Source organism: Scyliorhinus torazame, chromosome 17 (genome assembly GCF_047496885.1).
Source record: "Scyliorhinus torazame isolate Kashiwa2021f chromosome 17, sScyTor2.1, whole genome shotgun sequence".
Taxonomy (NCBI): domain Eukaryota; kingdom Metazoa; phylum Chordata; class Chondrichthyes; order Carcharhiniformes; family Scyliorhinidae; genus Scyliorhinus; species Scyliorhinus torazame.
In genome coordinates this window covers 157,447,904-157,469,111 of record NC_092723.1, presented here as the reverse complement: position 1 = coordinate 157,469,111, position 21,208 = coordinate 157,447,904, and the positions used below count along the sequence as shown (strand labels likewise).

At 47.7% G+C, this 21,208-nt stretch overlaps 1 protein-coding gene across 1 annotated transcript in view; it reads left to right on the top strand.

The window, feature by feature from the left end:
• Window positions 1-795: 795 nt before the first annotated feature.
• The window catches only part of LOC140393480 (V-type proton ATPase 16 kDa proteolipid subunit c-like), a 43,946-nt gene continuing 23,533 nt past the window's right edge, over window positions 796-21,208 (top strand). Inside the window, exons 1-3 of the mRNA XM_072479805.1 lie at window positions 796-1,086; window positions 9,482-9,665; window positions 21,171-21,205. Coding sequence (XP_072335906.1) covers window positions 1,011-1,086; window positions 9,482-9,665; window positions 21,171-21,205 — 295 coding nt within the window. The 5' untranslated portion in view covers window positions 796-1,010. The remainder of the gene's footprint in view (window positions 1,087-9,481; window positions 9,666-21,170; window positions 21,206-21,208) is intronic.

Below are 21,208 nucleotides of genomic sequence, written 5' to 3'. Positions count from 1 at the left end.
CATAGCACAATTACATTTGGTCCGTCTACCTGTCGCCGTATTATGTTGCATGATAACCTTACTTTAAAACTAAATTCAAGCGAAGCAATGCAAAAGAAAACCATTTACTGTAGTCATCAGACTACCTCTTTGGGTTACACAGATGACCTTGAGTTTGCAATAAAAATCCTGAGCCCTTCAGGCAATGCAACACACATTCTGCCACTTCTGTGATTTGGGTATCCTGAATGTCAACTGGAGATTACATCCATATATGTAGATACCGGTGTTGGCCAAAGAGTTGAATGCGAATGATTGAATGAAAAACCACCTTCCTGCACATTTGATTCTTGTACAGATAAAATAAAAATGCTGAACACTTTCAAGGAATGCAAGTTAGCACCAGCTAAACACGTAGAGGGTTTGCATGATCAGAGCGGTTCAGTGATGCTGTACTTTTGTCCAGTGCAGTAAAAAGCCTTTCATTTGAACCTCCCTTTCTGCCCTGTGCAGTCATCAGGCTGATTCACAGAACCGCCCGCAGCGGCGGCAACCAACACAAGAGGGGTGACAGGGGGAGAGAAGGCTCGTGGATAACCACTGCACTGGCCACATAAAAGGCAGAAAACGCTGGGAGGAGGCATTGCCCAAAATGCTGACCAGGCGCGAAGCCTCGTGCCTCTTGGTGGTAATCGAAGAGCCAGTTTAAGTTCAATGGCCGTGCGATGATACCACCCCCCCCTATCCTCCCCACGTTGGTGGTAGGATCCCCGGGCGCGGTCACGTGCCTCTCCCCGCCATTTTGTCGGTAGTTTGTATTTAGGGTCGGGCAGGAGCAGAGCTTCTCCCTGTGTGACGGGCGGCGGTGGTGTTGGGGAACCGGAGGTTTGGGGGGGAAAAACAGAACGAGAACGAAAAGCACCAAGTTGGGGGAGAAAAGAGACGAGCAAGAAAAGAAAAAAGGCGACAAGCCACCCGCTTTATATAAATCACCGGTAGTTAGCGTTAGTTCTGCACGGGTAGCCGACAAGATGTCCACCACCGAAGTTCCCGAATACTCGCCCTTTTTCGCCGTGATGGGCGCCTCAGCTGCCATGGTTTTTAGCGGTGAGTCTCGCGCCTGTCGCCGGCGGGAGGCCGGTCGCTGCTGTCCGGCCTAATCGACGTTCGAGCCCCGCCGGGATTGGGTTGGGGATGGTTTCGGTTTCAGGCTCGATTTTTAAAAAAAATAAAAATGTATATTTATCCATAAGATGGCCGCGAGCGAGTGAGCCTGGGTGCTTTTTATTTATTTATATCTAAATGTCTGTTCACCTCTGCCGAGCGACGGGCTGCCGCCGCTGACGGTGTTTCCTGCAGCGGACGCTGTCGCCTGCGTATGTGAATGGTCACCCTCCAGCTGCTGGCGCTCGAGCCTTTCCGTCACCAGCTGCTGGCGCTCGAGCCTTTCCGTCACTCACTGGGGGTGGGGTGGGGGGGAAAGGAGAGAGGTGGGGCGTTCGGGTGTTTCCGCCTTGTGATCTCCCTGGGGCATCGCCGTTCTGCGTGGGTTGGGGGGGAGAGGGTTCGGCGATTTCCGGAGCGGGCAGTCCCGAGCCCATCATATGACTTGGGGTGTGGGTGCTAACGTTGTATGTACGTGGCTGCAACATTCTGTTTCGCTTTAAGTCGCGTTATTATGGTGAAATGCCGCAGTTTTTACTCTAGTTTTTTTTAAAAGGACAACGGCCACAGCCCCTTGATTTATTGTAATGCTATCACTGTCACTACACGAAATTAACGTGGATCGGGGGTTTGCATAATCCCCATGAAATTATATTTTGCCAGTTGAAACTAGTGTGGAATATAGCTTTATAGCTCCCCAAACCAATAGCCTATAATCTAATTTTAATCTTGGCCGATTTTGTTCCTGTCGGAAAATAATTGGTGGTAATTTAAAGCGATATTTTTAGCGATCGTTTTCTTGGATTCATGCAAGAAAATAGTTGGTAATTTTTTTTGCGATCTTTTGGGCTTTTTTTCTAATCAACATTTATTTGATTCTGTGGTATGGTTTCACAGGTGGACTCCATCCACTACAGCAGGAACAACGTATGAGGGTGTGCATTCTGAGCAAGTGGCATATAATGCGCCTCGTTGAGAATTTCCATTTTTTTTTAAATTTGAAAATGAAATGAAAATCTGTTGTCACAAGTAGGCTTCAAATGAAGTTACTGTGAAAAGCCCATAGTCGCCACATTCTGGCGCCTGTTCAGGGAATTGAACCGTGCTGCTGGCCTGCCTTGGTCTGCTTTAAAAGCCAGCTATTTAGCCCAGTGTGCTAAACCAGCCGCTGGTGTCTCATGTCCACCTGACTTGCTTTAATCTTCCACTATGTCGCAATAATGTAAATTCCTTGAATGAGTAAATAACCTTAAACTAGGCAGGGTTTGCACAGACCTGTAAAACATTCCTCAGTCAGGTTCAAGTGAGAGCTAATAGAACTGCAGGGAAGGAATCTGGTTGGTCTAGGGAGAGTTGTAGTTTGATAGCCAATTTTCAGCCTGTTGGCAGCAGTCTTGTTCTATTTAGATTTTTAGTCAATACTTGTTCATTTTGGATGCGATGTGTGAATGACATTTCGAAACAAGCCACTAAGCATAGAACTTGAATATTGCTGAAAAGCAATGTTGCTGAAGCTTTTCATCTTGCACACATCAGGATAAATGCGAGAATGCCAAATTTCAAATGATCAGAACAATTTGTACTTGGGGTAATTGGTTGGCGAAGTCATTGCCATAGAGAAAGCAACAAGGCACCCTACACTCCATGCTTCTGAGTAATTCAAAGGATACAATTTGAACATGGTTGTTCCTTGTGCTTGCAGAGACCCCAAGTTGAGGGTTGACAAATTACACCTTTAATCAAAAGTTTAATTGGCATGCACCAAAATGTTAGCAGTGTAGTGCTTGTCCTTTATCACTAGTTTATCTGTCTCATCATCTCCCTGTCTGCACATCCATGAAATAGTCCTCAAATGCTATTTTAGAATATTTTGGAAACCTTGTTTTAACCTAGTTTATTTGGCTTTGTTCAAATGTGATTCTATGCATTGACACAGACTGCTTGTTGCTTTTTAAAGTGAATTTTAAATTTTCAGAGATAGTGGAAATTACCATTCAAAGTCAAGGTTCAGCAGGGGAGGAAAACCCAGGTGCACTCACTGGCCTAGTGAGTTAACTGGTCACCTTTTTCCATCTTGCTGTGGCTGTGTCCACATGCGCACTGCCACCACCCCAACCCTGTTAAAGCTGGGGGGGGGGGGGGGAAGAGGAGAGAGAGAGGAGGCTTTTCCTTCTGCCCACTGGTTTCTTCTCGTGTTGGTTTATTCAGAATGTGTACTATTCCTACAGTGAAATAAATTAAGCAGCCATCTTAAACTGTCAATGGCGTATTACTTTTAGTGTGTTCAGTAGCAAGCACGTCAATACCAACTGCCTGAAATATGTTCGTTCCAGATAGGAATAAATGTCTGTTTTTCAAATTGAGACTAACAGTATGCACACTGGATCCAGTCTGAAAATAGTTTATTCAGAAATGGGGGTAGTAACCCTGGAACAAAGACCAAATACTGCAGGTGGAGAACTTGATAGAATCTGTGGAAGAACAGGTTAATACTTATACAGCCTCTTTATTATCTGGCACATGAAGGTGTTGAGTGCACAGAGCACATATGTAAAGCAAGGCTTGAATGGTTTAGACTAAAGTTCTTTCTGGACACTACCTCCCATGTTTAATGGGACTATCATTGATATATTAACTATTGTCAGCTTGGTCAAGGTGAATGATTTGACAAATGCTCATTTGCCAGATGTTTATCTTTGTAGAGACTGATCGAAATTTGAATTCCTTAAACATTCAGTTAATAGCTGAAAAAGATGAGATTTTTCATGTTTTAAAGATTTTTATTGTAATGAATGACCAAAATCTAATAACCCAACCCTGTTTTGTAGGCCGTTTTTAATTTAAACTACAGAAAGTTGTGCTCCATATATTTATTGTGAAGTGTTGGGTGATAGCATTCTGCAGTTGCATTCTGCTTTCAGTGGATTCACAGTTGCATTCTGCTTCCAGTGGATTCATGTTTTCCCTGTTTTGGGTCACAGCTTCCAGAACTTCTGAAATTCACCCCCAGCAGTGAAGCCTATTCCAATGGTCCCTTCTCCTGGAATGCCAAGACCCAAGATCCTGGAATCCTTGAGAGGCATGTCTTGCAGCCATCTTTGACTAGTGATGTGGTAGCTCACAAAGCCAAAGCCTTTTCTCTCTGACCATACAGAACTGCTGTCAGACATTAAATGATCAGTGCAGAAGCCTGTAACCTGATCTCGAAAATGGTGTCCTCTTTCCCTATTGTAAAATTAAACCATCAACCTTGAATCTAGGGAAAAATCCTAGTGAGCTATTCTTGACCCCCAATTTCCTTTCATCCTAAAAGTAAAGTTGTAAAGTTACCACAGCAGTCCCAGATGACCTGCTTTCCCCTTTTGAGGAGGAGATCTGACTGGTGGTGGTTTTACCTGAGGATCACCATACCTCGGGCTAGGGGCAAGGTTGAGAAGGTGGGCCTTCCAAGAATAATCTCCTTAACCATCCTAAAAGTAAATGGAACAGTTTATAACACCACTGCAAATTATTTGCAACACCTTTCTGGGACTTTGGGAGACTCCATGCACTCAGAACATTGTCTTCAAACATAATACCAACTTCTCAGTAAAACAATCCAAACATTCCTTTGATCTCTATCAATGAAACCACCCTGATGTACTGTCAGGAAGCCTTCAGAAGGGGTCACAGGCATTCCCCTTTCATTTAGCCTATATGTAAAGCTACAGCCCCAAAAGCTCTTTATTTATATTTTTTTATAAATTTAGAGTACCAAGTTCTTCCAATTGAGGAGCAATTTAGCCTTCCTGTCCCTTCTGTTGGGTATCTGGTCTCTCCGGTGCAAAGTTTAGTGTGTGTGCTGTTTGTTTTTTAGTACAACTGTATTGTGAAACAACTGTATTGTGAACTGTTTAATAATCAAGAGTATCCTACCCCCCCCTCCCTGTACGCTGGTACTGAGGGGAGGGTACCCTGTTTCTCCCAACACAAAATTATTGTTTGTACCGTTTGGCCTTGTATATATTTTCTGCTGTTTTAATTTTAAAAATGGCTAATCTACCTACCCTGCAAAATCTCTAACCTCAATTGTAACACTGGTCATTTTGAGTGCATGGTGATTCTGTGTGACTCTCTGTAATTGTTCACTGATCTCTTTATAGGCCTTGTATTAGTTACCACCTAGCCTGGTAGTTGTCTCCTGACCTTTTATACAAAGAAAGGCAAGGTGTCCCTTTTGACTTTGCAAGTTTATCTAAACAACTGTGTACTGTTCTAAAGGCAACGGTGATGTTAATAAACAACTATCAGAATTATCTTGTCCTAAGCTGTTTTAGCAGGCCCTGTTGGTTGCAAAGCGTGTCTTTAGGTTGTGACTTGTTGAAGCAAGTTGTTCCTTCACTAAATTTGTCAGTGAAAATTTCCACCTACAACAAATTGGCATGATGTGTGCTGAAATACATTGAGTGGGTAATCCTGCTTAAGAGCTGTCTTTGGCATAACTGCAGTATTTTCACGAACCTGTTTTTATGTTGAATTTTCATTCCTGCTCCCTTATCTCTAATTGAAGGTACAATGGCCTAAATTCGAGAAATGAACACCAGAATTTTCAAGACCAGAAATGGCCATTGGTTGAGCAACCCTGCCTTTTATCATGCATTACATCCCTGCCACATCCCTCAATTCTTCCTCCAGGAGAGTACCATTTCCTTGGGCCTTTTATACCATTTGCTTCATTGACTTTCACCTTTCATTTATAACTGTAGGAATGAGATGAAATCGAAGGTTCATCTGGATTACCTTGTAGCATTCTGGAGGTTCCAGAACTCAAATTTACAGGAATGTTTTCCAACGCAATTATATTACCAGGAGTTGGGCAATATGGTGGCAGTGGTTAGTGCTGCTGTCTCGTCGCAGAGGACCCGGGTTCGATCCTGGCCCCGGGTCACTGTCCATATGGAGTTTGCATATTCTCCCCGTGTCTGTGTGGGTCTCACCCCCACAACCCAAAAAGATGTGCAGGGTAGGTCAATGCTAAATTGGCCCTTAATTGGATACTCTAAATTTATATTTTTAAGTATACCCGGACCCAATATGGTGCCACGGGCATAAGTTCAGGGCATCTCCCAAGGGAGAATAAAGCATGCCATGTAGTTTTTAAATAAAGGGAGGGATAGTATGCTTAAGGTGATCTTTCATAGATTTCATAGAATTTACAGTGCAGAAGGAGGCCATTCGGCCCATCGAGTCTGCACCGGCTCTTGGAAAGAGCACCCTACCCAAGATCAACACCGCCACCCTATCCCCATAACCCAGTAACCCCACCCAACACTAAGGGCAATTTTGGACACTAAGGGCAATTTATCATGGCCAATCCACCTAACCTGCACATCTTTGGACTGTGGGAGGAAACCGGAGCACCCGGAGGAAACCCACGCACACACGGGGAGGATGTGCAGACTCCGCACAGACAGTGACCCAAGCCGGAATCGAACCTGGGACCCTGGAGCTGTGAAGCAATTGTGCTATCCACAAGGCTACCGTGCTGCCCCTTGTGGAGAGGAATAACTAAAAGCTGAATCAGTGATGGAGAAGCAGAAGGATGGAACATCATCCAGCATTGAGAACCACTAGTTTAATGTAAAAACATAAAGACTGAGATAAAAAACAATCTGGTAGCATATGTGGAGAGTGAAATAGTTTCCTATTCTCTGTTTCTCTCTCCACAGATCTGAGTTTTTCCAGCATTTTCTGTTACTTCAGATTTCTAGCATCTCCAATATTTTGCTTTTGTATTACTGAAATCCTCATTGTTCATTTGTCTTGTGTGCTGAAAAAACTGTTATATGGCATGAAGGTGAATGATCTTAATTGAATGGTGGAGTGAGCTTGAGGTTGGATGGGCCCATTCTTGTTTTACCTGCTTCTATACCACCACATTGATCCTTCTCTGTCCTCTTATTTTCAAAGCTTTTGGGGGGGAAAAAAACTACATTCCCTGATCTCGGGTGCAACTGTAAAATAATTCCACTAATCTCTCTGACCTCATGTACTTGCAATCCAAGCTTTTGGAGATGAGCATTTGGTTCAGTAGCGCAGAATGATTCTGTTACAAAATGACCTCTAGGCATCCAGGTGTTGACATTCCAACTGAGTTTGGGTTGTCTACTGCAGGGTTACAATATCCAGGTTTGTGCACACTTTAATGGAAGATGCATTTTTTAAGAGGTCACATGAGAAAGTTGGCTGGTATGTGGTTATTTGAGAGTTCCATGATCTTGTTGAATTGGAGGGCAAAATAGTCAACACCAATTCCTGAAGATTGTAAACATTGATTGCCTCAGTTTAAAAAAAATAAAATAAAATAAAAAAATAAAATCTCCTGGACCTATTAACTTTCATAGACGTGATGTGGAGATCCTGGCGTTGGACTGGGGTGAGCACAGTAAGAAGTCTTGCAACACCAGGTTAAAGTCCAACAGGTTTGTTTGTTTCGAATCACTAGCTTTCAGAGCACTGCTCCTTCAGGACTTTAACCTGATGTTGTAAGACAACTTTCCTAGACAGTTCTGTTTCTTTCCAAATATGAAATGTTTTGATTCCATTCTCTAATTGGCCATGATCAATGGTTTGTGGGGATTGGATGGGGGAGTGGGTAGGTAGTGTGCTTTTCGGAGGGTTGTTGCAGACCCGTTGGGCCAAATACCCTCCTGCACTAGAGATTCTATGGCAGGGTAGAAAATTGAATTCAATAATTCCGGTTTCTTGTCGGCTAGCACTAGCAGAAATGACATTAAAGCTGTTGGGTTGGTGTAAAATCTAAACTGGTTCGCTGACCTTTGGGGAAAGCAAGCATTGTATACTGTACAATGTCTGAAGTCTAATGTGGATTGTTTCCTTCAGTTAGAAACTAGGAAGGAGTCTGGTTTTGCTCTGCATTGATGTTTGTTAAATCTGTCCTTTTCCACTGAATCAGGGATTTGTGATGCTTAATTATATGGATTAACCTTCATCCTCTCACTTGGAGAAAATTGTTATGCAGTGTTCCTTCTAGTTGATCCTACTACCCAGGCCTAATGCAGAGGGTCATCCACAAATCATTGCCAGCCGTAGTATCAGCATTAACTTCAGTATAGGGAGTTTTCAAACCGTTTTCTAATTGGTTAATTTCTCCCCAAGTGGAGTTATAACAGGAAACTGGGTGTCCACTTTCAGCAGGGTGCAGAGTTGTGACTAGTGAACAGTTGCGTAAATGGTTTGATATCAGATTGAGATTTGTATTACTAGTGCTGGTTTAAACTGATTGAGATTCATATTAATAGTGCTGGTTTAAACAGTCTGGTCTTGTTTGCACTGCATCCAATATTATGTAACCTTTTGCAGGTCAGACACTTGTGGTTTCTCACATTGAAGCAGATTTTAAAAATAGATAAAATAATATTACATAAGCTCAACTTGCGACACCATGGCCAAGGTAGTTTCAGTCATCCTACTGTTGGGATACATTACCTTATTGGGGCTGTTGGTGATGCAGCCAGCTGTAATTTGACAATCTTGGCTACAGTTAAACATAAATTATATAGCACAGAATGAGACCACTCAGCCAGCCATGTTCTGGCTGAGCTATCAGCCTAAACTCTCTTCCAGTTCTTGGTCTGTATCCCTGTAGGTTATGGCACCTTAGTGCATATGCAAATATTTTTTAAAAATACAATGAGGGTTTTTGCTTCCTGCTTTCAGACATCTTTTAATGGGCCAAGAGAAAAATCTAAACTCCAGTGTTCTGTTGTCTCTAGTAAATTATTTTGAGCCTGTAGGAATGCAGTATTCCTGGAGCAAATAATCATTGTAAATTCCTGTCTGCAAAAGGAACCAATTTGTAACTGAGGGAAATTGGAAACTAGTAGATCAGCACCTTGGTTCACTGGCCTGTGTTGGGCAGGTTCTCATTTTATGAAGTGAAGCAACTCCATACTAGACTTGACGACCAAATCAGATGGTAATTTGGAGCCAGTGACTTGCAGTAGCTGAATGAGCTGGTAAAATACCCCAGTGCCATCTGTTGTCTTACTATGCCTATTGCCAAGCTACAAGGTGAGACTGTGCATGGACTTGATGGTTTTGCATGCTGCTCTGCTTCCATTTCCCTACTGTTCTCTTGACTTCTCGTAACTTGGTGAATGAACAATTTCTGTTCAGGGTGTGCATTACAAAGCTCTGGATTGATGTGTACATTGGGAGTTTAAAACAGTGATGTGCAGACAGTATAAGGATGTTATTTTGGGAGTCACTACTTCTGAAAGAATGTAATTGTTTGGCTGATTTTAATGTTCTGACTTCCCAACATTTTCTTTTTTAGCTCTAGGTGCTGCTTATGGTACTGCTAAGAGTGGAACAGGCATTGCTGCTATGTCTGTCATGAGGCCTGAGCTAATCATGAAATCCATCATTCCTGTTGTGATGGCGGGTATTATTGCTATCTATGGACTGGTGGTGGCAGTACTAATTGCCAACTCCCTCACAGAAAAGATAACATTATTCAAGTAAGTCTCTTTAACTGGGAGTTTGCTTTATTGTCTGATATACATGAAGGTGGTTAACATTTTCTTTCAGCTCATCTATTTAAAATTTTGTCTAAGAGAATTAACTGCTAACATAGAATAATAGGATTGCAGCCATATTTTCATAGAATTTACAGTGCAGAAGGAGGCTGTTCAGCCCATCGAGTCTGCACTGGCTCTTTGGAAGAAAACCCTACCAAGGTCCACACCTCCACCCTATCCCCATAACCCAGTAACCCCACCCAACACTAAGGACAATTTTGGACACTTGGCCAATCCACCTAACCTGCACATCTTTGGACTGTGAGGAAACCAGAGCACCCGGAGGAAACCCACGCGCACACGGGGAGAATGTGCAGACTGGTCTGTCATCTTGCAAGAGCATATCACCTAGTCTGGCTTCCTTGCCTTTTTCCTGTAGCTCTACAATTTTTTTCTTTTCAGTTAATGATCCAATTCTCTTTAGGCCTCGATTTGGATCTGACTCCACACAGTGCATAAAAGATTTTTCCTTGTCCCTTTCTCCTTTTGCCAATGACTGTAAATCATTATCCTCTAGTTCTTGATTCTTCTGCCAAAGGGAACAATTTCCCCATATCTACCCTATCAAATCTCTTCTCCTTGTACAGTCTTGCTCCTCTAATCTCGCTGACAGCTTAATTTTCCCCAAAGAAGTCAATGAATTGCTGCCACCTCTGGGCAAACCCGAGCATCGATCCCCTGAGGGTGAACATTATCATCTCAAGTCTGAAAAACCCAGCCATGTTGCCAACCCATACCCCTGATTTTGTGAGTCCTGAGTCCTTCCACGCCAATAAGATCTGTCTCCGGGCTACCAGGGAAGCAAAGGCCAAAACATCAGCCTCTAGCCCCCTGGGACACAACCGACCCTGCTGCCTTTGGTGATTTCTTTTCCAAGGTCCCTCTGCTCCTGCACCGCACTCCCTTTAGAATTAGTGTTCAATTATGGTTGCCACACAGAATGTGGAGGTTTACCAGGATGTTGCCTGGTATGGAGGCCATTAACTATGAGGAGAGATTGGATAAACAAGTGTTTATTTTCACTGGAAAAGACCTGGACAGTGGATGGTCAGAACCTTTTTTCCAGGGTGGAACAGTCAATTACATGGGGACATGGTGTAAACGGAAAAGTTTGGAAGAGATGTGTAGGATGTTTTTATGTGAGGGATTTTTTTAATACAGGATATTGGGTGCCTGGAACTTGCTGGTGATGGAAAGAGGTATGATAGTGACGTTTAAGGGGCGTCTTGACATATACATGAACAGAATGGTAATAGAGGGATGTGGACCCTGGAAAGTTTCAGCTACTCCCTGTACACAAGTCTAGGTAACTTCAATATCGACCATTCCTCTCTTTTCCCCCCTTCCCCCCCCCACCTCTTGCTCCCCCCCCCACCTCTTGCTCCCCCCCCCACCTCTTGCTCCCCCCCCCACCTCTTGCTCCCCCCCCCACCTCTTGCTCCCCCCCCCCACCTCTTGCTCCCCCCCCCACCTCTTGCTCCCCCCCCACCTCTTGCTCCCCCCCCCACCTCTTGCTCCCCCCCCCACCTCTTGCTCCCCCCCCCACCTCTTGCTCCCCCCCCCACCTCTTGCTCCCCCCCCCACCTCTTGCTCCCCCCCCCACCTCTTGCTCCCCCCCCCACCTCTTGCTCCCCCCCCCACCTCTTGCTCCCCCCCCACCTCTTGCTCCCCCCCCCACCTCTTGCTCCCCCCCCACCTCTTGCTCCCCCCCCACCTCTTGCTCCCCCCCCCACCTCTTGCTCCCCCCCCCACCTCTTGCTCCCCCCCCCACCTCTTGCTCCCCCCCCCACCTCTTGCTCCCCCCCCCCACCTCTTGCTCCCCCCCCCCACCTCTTGCTCCCCCCCCCCACCTCTTGCTCCCCCCCCCCACCTCTTGCTCCCCCCCCACCTCTTGCTCCCCCCCCACCTCTTGCTCCCCCCCCACCTCTTGCTCCCCCCCCACCTCTTGCTCCCCCCCCACCTCTTGCTCCCCCCCCACCTCTTGCTCCCCCCCCACCTCTTGCTCCCCCCCCACCTCTTGCTCCCCCCCCACCTCTTGCTCCCCCCCCACCTCTTGCTCCCCCCCCACCTCTTGCTCCCCCCCCACCTCTTGCTCCCCCCCCACCTCTTGCTCCCCCCCCACCTCTTGCTCCCCCCCCCACCTCTTGCTCCCCCCCCCACCTCTTGCTCCCCCCCCCACCTCTTGCTCCCCCCCCCACCTCTTGCTCCCCCCCCCACCTCTTGCTCCCCCCCCCACCTCTTGCTCCCCCCCCACCTCTTGCTCCCCCCCCACCTCTTGCTCCCCCCCCCACCTCTTGCTCCCCCCCCCACCTCTTGCTCCCCCCCCCACCTCTTGCTCCCCCCCCCACCTCTTGCTCCCCCCCCCACCTCTTGCTCCCCCCCCCACCTCTTGCTCCCCCCCCCACCTCTTGCTCCCCCCCCCACCTCTTGCTCCCCCCCCCACCTCTTGCTCCCCCCCCCACCTCTTGCTCCCCCCCCCACCTCTTGCTCCCCCCCCCACCTCTTGCTCCCCCCCCCCACCTCTTGCTCCCCCCCCCCACCTCTTGCTCCCCCCCCCACCTCTTGCTCCCCCCCCCACCTCTTGCTCCCCCCCCCACCTCTTGCTCCCCCCCCCCACCTCTTGCTCCCCCCCCCACCTCTTGCTCCCCCCCCCACCTCTTGCTCCCCCCCCCACCTCTTGCTCCCCCCCCCACCTCTTGCTCCCCCCCCCACCTCTTGCTCCCCCCCCACCTCTTGCTCCCCCCCCACCTCTTGCTCCCCCCCCACCTCTTGCTCCCCCCCCACCTCTTGCTCCCCCCCCCACCTCTTGCTCCCCCCCCCACCTCTTGCTCCCCCCCCCACCTCTTGCTCCCCCCCCCACCTCTTGCTCCCCCCCCCACCTCTTGCTCCCCCCCCACCTCTTGCTCCCCCCCCCACCTCTTGCTCCCCCCCCCACCTCTTGCTCCCCCCCCCACCTCTTGCTCCCCCCCCCACCTCTTGCTCCCCCCCCCACCTCTTGCTCCCCCCCCCACCTCTTGCTCCCCCCCCCACCTCTTGCTCCCCCCCCACCTCTTGCTCCCCCCCCACCTCTTGCTCCCCCCCCACCTCTTGCTCCCCCCCCACCTCTTGCTCCCCCCCCACCTCTTGCTCCCCCCCCACCTCTTGCTCCCCCCCCACCTCTTGCTCCCCCCCCACCTCTTGCTCCCCCCCCACCTCTTGCTCCCCCCCCACCTCTTGCTCCCCCCCCACCTCTTGCTCCCCCCCCACCTCTTGCTCCCCCCCCACCTCTTGCTCCCCCCCCACCTCTTGCTCCCCCCCCACCTCTTGCTCCCCCCCCACCTCTTGCTCCCCCCCCACCTCTTGCTCCCCCCCCACCTCTTGCTCCCCCCCCACCTCTTGCTCCCCCCCCACCTCTTGCTCCCCCCCCACCTCTTGCTCCCCCCCCACCTCTTGCTCCCCCCCCACCTCTTGCTCCCCCCCCACCTCTTGCTCCCCCCCCCACCTCTTGCTCCCCCCCCCACCTCTTGCTCCCCCCCCCACCTCTTGCTCCCCCCCCCACCTCTTGCTCCCCCCCCCACCTCTTGCTCCCCCCCCCACCTCTTGCTCCCCCCCCCACCTCTTGCTCCCCCCCCCACCTCTTGCTCCCCCCCCCACCTCTTGCTCCCCCCCCCACCTCTTGCTCCCCCCCCCACCTCTTGCTCCCCCCCCCACCTCTTGCTCCCCCCCCCACCTCTTGCTCCCCCCCCCACCTCTTGCTCCCCCCCCCACCTCTTGCTCCCCCCCCCACCTCTTGCTCCCCCCCCCACCTCTTGCTCCCCCCCCCACCTCTTGCTCCCCCCCCCACCTCTTGCTCCCCCCCCCACCTCTTGCTCCCCCCCCCACCTCTTGCTCCCCCCCCCACCTCTTGCTCCCCCCCCCACCTCTTGCTCCCCCCCCCACCTCTTGCTCCCCCCCCCACCTCTTGCTCCCCCCCCCACCTCTTGCTCCCCCCCCCACCTCTTGCTCCCCCCCCCACCTCTTGCTCCCCCCCCCCACCTCTTGCTCCCCCCCCCCACCTCTTGCTCCCCCCCCCCACCTCTTGCTCCCCCCCCCCACCTCTTGCTCCCCCCCCCCACCTCTTGCTCCCCCCCCCACCTCTTGCTCCCCCCCCCACCTCTTGCTCCCCCCCCCACCTCTTGCTCCCCCCCCCACCTCTTGCTCCCCCCCCCACCTCTTGCTCCCCCCCCCACCTCTTGCTCCCCCCCCCACCTCTTGCTCCCCCCCCCACCTCTTGCTCCCCCCCCCACCTCTTGCTCCCCCCCCCACCTCTTGCTCCCCCCCCCACCTCTTGCTCCCCCCCCCACCTCTTGCTCCCCCCCCCACCTCTTGCTCCCCCCCCCACCTCTTGCTCCCCCCCCCACCTCTTGCTCCCCCCCCCACCTCTTGCTCCCCCCCCCACCTCTTGCTCCCCCCCCCCACCTCTTGCTCCCCCCCCCACCTCTTGCTCCCCCCCCCACCTCTTGCTCCCCCCCCCACCTCTTGCTCCCCCCCCCCACCTCTTGCTCCCCCCCCCCACCTCTTGCTCCCCCCCCCCACCTCTTGCTCCCCCCCCCCACCTCTTGCTCCCCCCCCCCACCTCTTGCTCCCCCCCCCCACCTCTTGCTCCCCCCCCACCTCATCGTTATTAGTGTCGCAAGTAGGCTTACATTAACACTGCAATGAAGTTACTCCGAAAAGCCCCTAGTCGCCACAATCTGGCGCCTTTTCGGGTACACTGGGAGAATTCAGAATGTCCAATTCACCTAACTGCACGTCTTTTGGGACCCACGCAGACTCCACACAGACAATGACCCAAGCCGGGAATCAAAACTGGGCCCCTGGCGCTGTGAAGCAACAGTGCTAATTATTGTGCCTGTGACTGAGCAGATTAAAGTTGTGAAATTGGGGAAAGGATAGTGCATCAGAATATAAATTACTGAGCCGTTTCTTTGTTTGCAAAAACAGTCTATTCAGGGGTTGCTTCTTTTTACGGTGCACAATAATTTGAATGTAGAGCTAGAAAAAAACATATCAAATGTGATTTTTCTTTAAGCAAAAGGCATTGTAGGTATTGAGAAACTGGAATGGCTTAAAAGTGACATTGAATTGATTTATAACCATGTCTGAAGGAGGAGGTGTTGGATGATGAGTGACATTTCTGATTGAGATCCCTCTGACATACTCTACTTCATGATAACTAGTATGTCAATTTAATGTTTGTCTTGTGTGAAAGATCTGACTAGTTGAGCACTAGTGTTTGGGCTTTGTCAATAGAAAGGGGTAATGGCTCTCATAGAATTATAGAATTTACAGAGCAGAAGGAGGCCATTCAGCCCATTGAGTCTGCACCGGCTCTTGGAAAGAGCACCCTACCCAAGGTCAACACCGCCACCCTATCCCCATAACCCAGTAACCCCACCCAACACTAAGGGCAATTTATCATGGCCAATCCGCCTAACCTGCACATCTTTGGACTGTGGGAGGAAACCGGAGCACCCGGAGGAAACCCACGCGCACACTGGGAGGATGTGCAGACTCCGCACAGACAGTGACCCAAGCCAGAATCGAACCTGGGACCCTGGAGCTGTGAAGCAATTGTGCTATCCACAAGGCTACCGTGCTGCCCCTAATAAGGTATTTGCAGTTGTGGAGACGGTGACACCTGATGGACATAAGATTTCGGGCAGTGTGAGACTTCATTTTAAAGTTTGGCACATTCCAATCTTAAACTAAAATTAGGCCCCTAGAAGAATGTGGAAATGGGATGAGATTCTAACTCTGAAGGGCAAGTGCTAAAGTAGCTGGCTTTGTTGATGAATCTGCTTCTATAATTGAGTAATGCAGCAAAGATGGCAGTCTGCTGAGACATGGCTAAAATTCTGCTTTTCAATTTAGTGAAATTTCATTCAATGCTAATGGAGAGGTTCAATTGCCACTTGTGTAACATGCAAGTGGTAATGAGCTGTTTTGTTTTCTTTCAGTTTGAGGTTTTTCTGGCATAAACATCCAAGGTGTCTGAGCCAATGGAACTGAACCAGTGGCCATGTGGCGGGTCGGAGCACCTTATTCCGACTAACTGATTGTAGTTGGATGTAGTTGGACTTGCAAAGTATCAGAAGAAAGCCAGGTTGTCTTGTACTTCCAGCAATACACTGCTTATTGGAAACAAAGGATTATAAATATTAGTATCCTCAAAGCAACAATGAGAATTATTATCCAATAGAAATTTGTCGCAGTTGTATAATAGATTGTTAAAGATCAGCAGGGTAGGCAGCCGGTGTAGCTTTTAGAATGCTTTAATGATTATGGTGAAAATGGGGGTTTTAATTTATATAAAAAAATAAAAAAATTAACAGTACCCAATTTTTTCCAATTAAGGGGGCCGATCTACCTACACTTCACATCTTTGCTTCTGGGGGTGAAACCCATGCAGACATGGGGAGAATGTGCAAACTCCACACTGACAGTGATCCGGGATCGAACCTGGGTCCTTGGCGCCATGCGACAGCAGTGCTAGCCACTGCTGCACATGAAAATGGAGTTGCTGTATGGTCTAAATGATTGGGATGAATTAATATTAGGACAGTTCCATGAAGTACACTTCCCTTGCACAAGACATGGGAAAATGCAGAAGAACACTTGTAGGTGACGATAGGAGTGATGGCTACAATACTGAAAGCTGCAACGGGAATTTGGATGCAATGTGCCATGTATAAAGGCTAAATTCAGCCCCAAGTTTCCTATTAGAAATGGTTCTATTTGACATGGATTCTTGCTAGGTTCTTGAATAAAGTACTGAGCCATTTTTTGCCTGTCTTATGTCACTGCTGTCACTTTACATTAGAAACTAAAAGATAATTAATTTGAGGTGTTAGTTGGTGCTGTTTAGCCATGTGTTGGTCTTTGCCTTAAAATACTTTACAGCAACACTGCTTTCCACAGATGTGTGGAGACTGTGATTGTGTTGCTATGTGGATGAGGTTTAAATTAAGCTAATGGTTTTAAGTACATTGTTGGTGTTAACTCAACATAAGAGTAGGCCATCTGGCCCTTCAAGCCTGCTCTGCCATTCAGTGCGATAATGGCTGATCTTTTGTGGACTCAGCTCCACTTTCCTGCCTGAACACCATAACCCTTTATTCCATTATTCTTCAAAAAACTATCTATCTTTATCTTGAAAACATTTAATGAAGGAGCTTGACTGCTTCACTGGGCAGATAATTCCATAGATTCACAACCCTTTGGGTGAAGAAGTTCCCCCTGAGCTCAGTCCTCCATCTACTTCCCCTTATTTTGAGGCTCTGCCCCCAATTCTGCTTTCACCTGCCAGTGGAAACAACCTGCCTGCATCTATCCTATCTATTCCCTTCATAATTTTATGTTTTTATATGATCCCCTGCATCCTTCTAACTTCCAACGAGTACAGTCCCAGTTTACTCAACCTCTCCTTGTAATCCAACCCCCTCAACTCTGGGATTAACCTTGTGAATCTCCTCTGCACACCCTCCAGTGCCAGTACGCCCTTTCTCTGGTAAGGAGACCAAAACTGAACAATATTCCAGGTGTGGCCTCACTAACATCTTATACCGTTGCCGCCTAACCTTTAGTCTTAAATTCAATCCCTCTAGCAAACTCCATTTGCTGCCTTAATCACCCGTTACATGTGTAAACCAACTTTTTGGGACTCGTGCACTAGCACACCCAGGTCCCTCTGCATGGTAGCATGTTTTAATATTTTATCATTTAAAAAATAATCCCTTTGGCTGTTATTCCTACCAAAATGGATAACCTCATTTGTCAGCATTGTATTACATCTGCCAGACACTAAAAATCCATTCATTTAACTATCCAAATCCCTCTGCAGACGTCCAGTACCCTCTGCACTTTTTGCTTTACCACTCATCTTGGTGTCGTCTGCAAACTTGGCCACATTGCACTTGGTCCCCAACTCCAAATCATCTATGTCAATTGTGGGCCCAACACTGATACCTGAGGGACATCACTTGCTACTGATTGCCAACCAAAAAAACACCCATTAATCCCCACTCTTTGCTTTCTATTAATTAACCAATCCTCTAGCCATGCTACTACTTTACCATTAACGCCATGCATCTTTATCTTTTTTATGTGGCACCTTGTCAAAAGCTTTCTGGCTATCCAGATATACCACATCCATTGGCTTCCCGTTGTCTCCTGCACTGGTAATGTCCTCACAAAATTCCACCAAATTAGTTCAGCACGACATGCCCTTTGTCCAATGGGACAATTTAAACAGTGGTGTCACGTTTGCGAATGTCCACTCTGCCGGAGGGGGAAACACTCCAGTCTAGTGAATTTTGGTAAATTATCACAAGTGCATTTGCAATTTCCCTAGCCATCCCTTTTAGTACCCTGGGATGCTTTCCATCAGGGCTAGGAGACTCGCCTACCTTTAGCCCCATTAGCTTGCCCATCACTACCTCCTTAGTGATAACAATCATCTCAAGGTCCTCTCCTGTCATAGCATGTTATGTGTCTTCCACTGAAGACCCACCCAAAAAACCTGTTCAATTTCTCAGCCATTACCTCATCTCCCATTATCCCTTCTCTTCCTCTAAAGGACCAATATTTACCATAGCCACTCTTTTTACTATCTGTTTTTATATTCTGAGCAAGTTTACACTCTTAATCTATTTTACTCTTTATAGCTTTTTTAGTCATTTCTGTTGCCCCCCCCAAAGGTTTCCCAATCCTCTAGTCTCTCACTAATCTTTGCCGCTTTGTATGCTTTTTCCCTCAATTTGATTTTCTCTTTATTTCCTTCGATATCCACATTTGATTTTCACTTTCTACTGTCCTTTTTGTAGATATAAACTTGTCTTTTCTTTTTTTTTTTTATAAGTACCCAAGTCATTTTTCCAATTGAGGGGCAATTTAGCATAGCCAATCCACCTAACCTGCACATCTTTGGGTTGTGGGGGTGAAACCCACGCAGACATGGGGAGAATGTGCAAACTCCACACGGACAATGACCCAGTGCCGGCATCAAACCTTGGACCTCGGTGCTGTGAGGCAGCAGTGCTAACCACTGTGCCACAAGTGTTGCCATGTTGGTATAAACTTTTTTGCTGAGCACTGAAAAATCACTTGGAAGGTGTTCCACTGTTCCTCAGTGTTTGACTTTACCTGCTCACGCTCCATCTGTATTTTAAATTCCACCATATTGTGATCGCTCCTTCTGAGAGGATCCCTAACTGAGATCATTAATCAATCCTGTCTCATTACACAGGACCAGATCTAGGATTGCTTGTTCCTCGTAGGTTCCATCACGTACTGTTCTAGGAAACTATCGCGGATACATTCTATAAACTCCTCCTCAAGGCTGCCTTGACCGACCTGGTTAAACCAATCGACATGTAGATTAAAATCCCCCATGATAACTGCTGTACCATTTCTACATGCATCAGTTAGTTCTTTGTTTATTGCCTGCCCCACCATAATGTTACTATTTGGTGGCCTGACTACTCCTATCAGTGTCTTTTTCACCTTACTATTCCTGATTTCCACTCAAATGGTTCAACCTTATCCTCCATAGCACCAATGTCATCCCTCACTACTTCCCGAATGTCTTTACCTTCTGAATAGTTTGATACCCTTGGATATTCAACTCACTGTCGTGACCATCCTTAACCATGTTTCAGTAATGGCCACTAAATCAGTCATTCACTATGATTGCGCCATCAACTCGTTTACCTTATTCCGAAAACTACGAGCATTCAGGTAAAGTACCCTCGTGTTGGCTTTTATACCTGTTTTGAATCTTAATACCTTGATCAGTAACCTCCTTAAGTTATTTTTCCTTGACTCTTCTCCTAATTTTCCTTGTTGTTGAACCCATATTTTCATGTAATAACCTGCTGCTTTGCTTTCCTGTTTTTACTTCCTGTTTTATTCCTTTTAGTATTATTGGGCCTCCTCAGTCATTGTACCTGTACTGTGGCCCTTTTTGATTTTTGACTGGCTTCTCTACCGTACACTTTTCCCCCTTACTGCCTTTTGTTTCTGTCCCCGTTTTACTTCCCTCTGACTTCCTGCATTGGTTCCCATCCCCCTGCCACACAGCACTGACAAACACCACCACCCCCACCCTCCCAGGATATTGGTTCCAATCCTGCCCAGATTTAGATAAGTCGGGTTTGTACTGGTCTCTCCTCTCCCAGTTCCAGTGCCTCAGGAATTTGAATCCCTCCCTCTTGCACCATCTCTCGTGTCACACATTCATCCTATCTATCCCGGCATTCCTACTCTGACTAGCTTGTGGCACTGGTAGCAATTCTCAGATTACTGCCTTTGCCTTTTGAGGTCCTAAATTTTAGTTTAACTCCGAACTCCCTGAATTCAGCTTGTAGGACCTCATCCTGTTATCGTTGGTGCCTATATGCACCACGGCAGCTGGATGTTCAACCCCCCCAGAATGTCCTTCAGCCGCTCCGAGACATCCTTGACCCTTGCACCAGGGAGGCAACACCATCCTGGAGTCTCGATTGCCTGCAGAACCGCCTGTCTATTCCCCTTACGATTGAGTTCCCTATCACTAGAGCCCTGCCATTCTTCATCCTGCCCTCCTGCGCAGAAGAGACAGCCACAGTGCCATGAACCTGGCTGTTGCTGCCTTCCCTGGTGAACCATCTCCCTCAATGCGGTATATCTGTTTTGCAGTGGACACCTGCCTTCCTCCTCTTGCTCTGCCTTTTGGTCCCTCAAAATTTTCACCTGCGGTCTATCTCTCAATGTAAGCAGACTTGCAGACTGAAAATCTTGGTGACCATGTTGCTTAATGATGCTTCCGCTTAAAATTGACCAGGGTTGGGACAGCTAAGCACAGCAGCATTTACATTTTCCCTTTTCCGTTACTGACCTGTATGAAAAGGTCATGAGAAGGTAAAATCCCTTCTGTGTCTGCATTAAGCCAGCAGGTGATTGAGATAAATATTTCTGCACCAGGCTCTGAGCTGGAATTCTCTTGTTCATTTTGGTGGATAATGTAGTAACTGATCTGTGTGGTTTGTATTCTAGTGTGTACTAGCTGTGTACATGATTAACGTCTAGGTTTAGAACATTGCCCTTCATTCTCGTATATAAATGAGTGATGTTCTCTTTCTAACTATGCAATTTATAGTTAAATATTTTACTATCTGATCTTCAGTACAGACTTAGCTCCTGAAGTCTTACAGTACCATCATTGCAGTGTTAATGTAAGACTACTTGTGACAATAAAGATTATTTTGTTTAGATTAGACTGTTTGCTTGTATATAGAGGATTCCAGGATGGGGTGTGGAGATATTTGTTGTGAAATACTGTTTTAATACCTAGATGTTTAATTGCAGTTGGAGCAGCATAATAAAAATCCATAAAGGATTGGAGCTTTTTTTGGCATAAGTGTCTCAAACTGCTTTTTTGTGTTTCAGGAGCTTCCTTCAGCTGGGTGCTGGTTTGAGCGTGGGTC